Source organism: Hevea brasiliensis, chromosome 8, assembly GCF_030052815.1.
Source record: "Hevea brasiliensis isolate MT/VB/25A 57/8 chromosome 8, ASM3005281v1, whole genome shotgun sequence".
Lineage (NCBI taxonomy): Eukaryota > Viridiplantae > Streptophyta > Magnoliopsida > Malpighiales > Euphorbiaceae > Hevea > Hevea brasiliensis.
This window is the reverse complement of record NC_079500.1, coordinates 153,933-158,434: the sequence shown is the minus strand read 5'-3', so window position 1 is coordinate 158,434 and position 4,502 is coordinate 153,933. Positions and strand designations below refer to the sequence as shown.

The 4,502-nt window shown below is 32.3% G+C and overlaps 1 protein-coding gene across 1 annotated transcript; it reads right to left on the bottom strand.

The window, feature by feature from the left end:
• Positions 1-2,419: 2,419 nt before the first annotated feature.
• LOC131182434 (NAC transcription factor 32-like) lies at positions 2,420-4,193 on the bottom strand. The gene is made up of 3 exons (XM_058151986.1): positions 3,843-4,193; positions 3,382-3,665; positions 2,420-3,294 (listed from the first exon to the last, which is right to left on the bottom strand). The coding sequence occupies exons 1-3, from the start codon at positions 4,099-4,101 to the stop codon at positions 2,758-2,760; spliced, it is 1,080 nt and encodes a 359-aa protein (XP_058007969.1). The 5' UTR covers positions 4,102-4,193; the 3' UTR covers positions 2,420-2,757.
• Between the last annotated feature and the right edge of the window lie 309 nt (positions 4,194-4,502).

Genomic DNA, 4,502 nt, shown 5'->3' with positions numbered 1-4,502 from the left:
TTGCTGTAGGACATAAAGGATTTCACAAATACAAAACTCTCCATTTGCATAATTCCATTTATGTCCACCTTTCAGCTTAATAAAACAAATAAAGAATCTTTTAGGCCGAATACTAACAACTTCATTTTTCAAATTCTAAAGCTTCAAATCATCAACTAGCTAAACAGTATTGTACCATAATCGTTCAAGAATTTATTGTGCCGATCGTAGGCGTTGAGGCCTCGAATGTGAGCTTGGTATTGCCTGTCTTCAGTACCCAAATCCATTGAATAACAAATATCTACAGTAATACAGGGATTAAAATGTTAATTAGCATTGAGAAAGAGGAAAAAGGCGTCGGATAGTGCTTTTCTCTCTTCTGCGTAGATTGCCAATTACAGATACCCAAAAGAAGCCACTTTAACTTGACTACTCTGTGGCTTTTGGACTTGAAGGAATTGCTGCTTTCTCCCTCAAGTCTTCGAGTTTTACATCAATTTGCAAATTAGGGCGGTAGAGAGGAGAGCTGGAAGGAAAACTGAACAGAATTACCAGGGAAATATACAGAGGAAGGAATATAGTGATTTATTTATGCTTTGAAGAAAAAAAAATATAAAGATAAAGTTATTATATTATTATATTAAAAATAACTATTTATAAAAAAGGCATAATGAAAAAAAAAATTAATAGTATATTTCCTTTCCGCTTAATTTGAATAGAAAACAAAATGATTCAAATGATTTTTCACAAAAAATTTTATAATTTTATTTTCTTTCTTATAAAATATGGAAATTAGACTTTTTATTTTTCATTTTCTTTTATTTTTATCAATAAAATAAGAGAGTTGCCTATTTTCTCTTTTCATACTGTTTCTTCTCTTTTTTCTGCCTTATAAAATGTCTTTATAATTTGTGTTAAATTAACGTTTCTAGTTTTTGTATTTTAAAAAATAAATAATTTTTTTTTATTTTTTTTATATAATTGACTTCAATCGAGATTTAAATTTAAAAATTTTATGATTTTAGAGATGACTCTAATTCTATTGAACCATAACTTATAAATATTTAAACTTCATGTTTTTTCATTATTTTTGTCGATATAATCAATAATCAATAATTAATAAATTAAAAGGTGATCGGTAAATAAAAATATTCATAATGATAAAATTTAAGCGTAAAATGGTAATTATCGTAAGATATTAATATATTTTTAAGTTAAGGAAATCAATGGAAAGTTGAAACTATATAATAAAATTAAAACAAAAAAAAATCTATTGAATAATTGAACCGTTAGGTCGACCGAGTCATATCGAATCGCTTTTTTATCTAGCTCATTAATAAACTTAGACTAATTTAAAGGCTGATTCATTGGTTCACCGGTTCAATTGGCAAGTTTGATTCGAATTTAACAACTACGCATTTATATCTAAATTAAGAGATTTGCAAATAAGAAAAATGCTTCATTTGTGGTCTTATTTAAGAATTTTAACTCTTAAATAATAAGGTGAGAAGTCAATTCATTTTATTTTTATAAGTTATATTATCCCTTGTTATTTTTGTTATTAATTTGGCTTCGATTGTGATTTGAATTTGAGATTTTATATTTTTAAAGACAATTGCAATACTATTGAATTAAAGTTGGTTAATTGCTAACCCTTGCTTAATTAGTGCTTTATAATTTTTATCTTAGAAATGGTGCTTTCAGAGAAATAAGGAGAATGGTAAGGAGTTGGTTGCTCACTCTTTCAACTCCCTGGACACATATACAAAAGGAAAGAGTCAAATGTATAGAAATGAAAAAACAAAGCATATAGTCTCTAACCATGTCGCCGCAAACAAAGGTTCTCCAAGAAATCTCAGATGTGAAGATAATGCTCCCAAGCCACACACAAGTCCTAAGCACAGAAAATGGGTGATGAGATAGGAGGAAAAAGGAAGGGATGTTAATCTTGCTATAATCTCTCTCTCTCTCTTCTCTCTCTTTACTTTCTTGATGCTTCTAAGTCCCTTTCTCTAGCTTAGTTTCCATTCTTGTTCGGGTATCAACTTGCAATTGTAAACTAAGCAGAAGGCTATTCTTGGGAAATGGATGCTGCACAATTTGCCAAACGTGCAATTTGCCAGAAAGATCTCTTTAACTTTAACCCAATAATAACAACAGGAATGCAGGCAGCTCGTATGCTTGTAATCTCCCGCATTTTTCATCTTATCTTGACACCTTCAGGACAACCAGGACCTGTTGCAAATATTATTGTATGCATTTCCTGTCTTTCTTTGATACAAGAGCAGATTTTTAAGGTTTTTGCAGTACTTCATATGTTGTTTTTTCGCTGTTTTGTTTTCCAGGCTGGACTAGTGCTAGGTCCTTCATTGTTGTGCAAAATAAAAAAACTTCTGGAATTCTTTATCCGGTCTTCTTCTATAGAATACTATCAACTTCTGACATTCAATTTTCGAGTCATTTTTTTGTTCTTGATTGGTTTGGACACAGACGTTCCTTATATGAGGCGAAATCTGCGTTTGGCAAGCACTCTTGCATTTGAAGGTATAATTGCATGCACCCTTTTTGGAGCAGCTTCTGCAATCGCTATCTCCATTTATTGAAGTAAATGGAAATTGGTTATTGTTTTTCCATTGATTCTAGCAAATTCAATTTACAAAACTGGATGTTCCCTGCTAACTAACCAGTTATCATCATCCTATACATAAGTTGATCACCAAATGACTAAATAATTTCAAATCAGATGATGGTCAATCACTGTATATAACTAATTACTAACTATAGTAGACAATTGGAAATAATATCCCAATCATCCGGTGATAGTGATAGCTCGAACTCACAAGAATTCTCATTCAGATATTTAGATACGATGTCCTCTGTGGGTTGTATCTGGATGTCCTCTGTGGGATGTATCTGGATGTCCTCTGGGGGATATATCTGAACAGGTTCAGGCATTGGTGGTGTCATACCAGTAGCATAAGTTCGATAAGATCCATAGTTGGCAGCTGCAAACATTGCTCGTTGATAATTGGCAGCTTCTAACATTGCTTGGTGATGATCATGATCGTTGATTGGAACATAAGGAGGATCTTCATAAAATGCACTTGGATTCTCTTGGATTGGGATTGAAACAATTTGCTTATTGTCATTAAGGGCGTTTGTGTAGGCTGGAGGATCGCTATTTTTGTCAACATCCCTAACAACATCAGCAGTTTGATCATCTAACTCTGCAGATTGTTCCTCATTTGAAAGTCGACTTCTCAAATTGTCTTTCGCATCCCTCTTATATATCTTGCATAAAACCACATTATCCAACTGCCACAGAAAAAGAATAGAGAATTAATCAAACAAAAGAAAAATTAATGAACAACAAACAAGAAATTTAAATATTTATTTAATTACCCTCATATCATCGGCACTTGTTTTGATTCTTGGAGGGGCATCACTGACCCTATATTCATGCATAATCCAGTTAGTCTTTGTACCATTTGGAGGCTTTCCCATGTAGAAAACAAGTGCCTTCCTATATCCAACCACAGCACCCTTATATTTAACAGCTTTATCCCCTCCAGTTGCCTTCCAGTATCCACCACCGGCATCTCGTTTTGGTCTACTTCCATTTGGATATCTCTTGTCCCTTGGTGTAAAAAAGTACCATTCTGTCTCCCCACATTGCCAATACTCCTCTGTTCATCAAAACAAGGAAAAGGTAAATCCATCGACAAAACATAGATTTAATCATAACATTGCAAAACAAAATCATAGTGGAAAAGAAGAAAAAAAATTATAGCATTGCAAAAACAAAATCATCGCGTAAATATATGCATAAGCATGGAAATAGGTTGTGTTAAAGATCAAAGAACCTGCAAGCTTCTCGGGATTGTACTCATAAAGTTTAACCTCCATGATCTTGTTTGGAGGCAAGGGTTGATTGGCTATCTTGTTTTTCAAGTAATGAACGACAAGCTCTCCGTCCAAAGGGCGAAACCTATCCCCGGGTGGAAAAGAATTAAAATAATCAATATCAATGAAGTTCTTTCTGTTGTTGTCATTGATGGGGTCTGTTCGAGGTTGACGAGTAGCGGTAACAGAAGCATTGGACTGCGGCTGTGTCACCTCCATAATTGGACTCTTGCGAGGAATTTTTTCCCGAGAAGACTGATGCAAGCTAACGTAAAAGTATTGAAATTCTCTCTCCCTCAACTTTCTCTCTTTTATATGAATAGACTTCTAATAAAAATTAAAATAACCCTAAAAGATAGATTTTCAAGACTTAATATTTATCTATTCTTATTAGAAACCAAGTTTGAAACTAGATAAGTGTGGGACACAAGTTTTTTTAATATCTGATAAACCAATCAAACTTCTAAGATTATTTAAACATTATCCCTATACTATCTTCCATTTTATTTTATATTTCAAATTTTAATAATTATATATTTAAAGATAAAATTATTTAGTTAAGTATTATTTAATAGTATTAATTATAACCAGAAAAAAATAATTAAAATGAAATTTAAGAT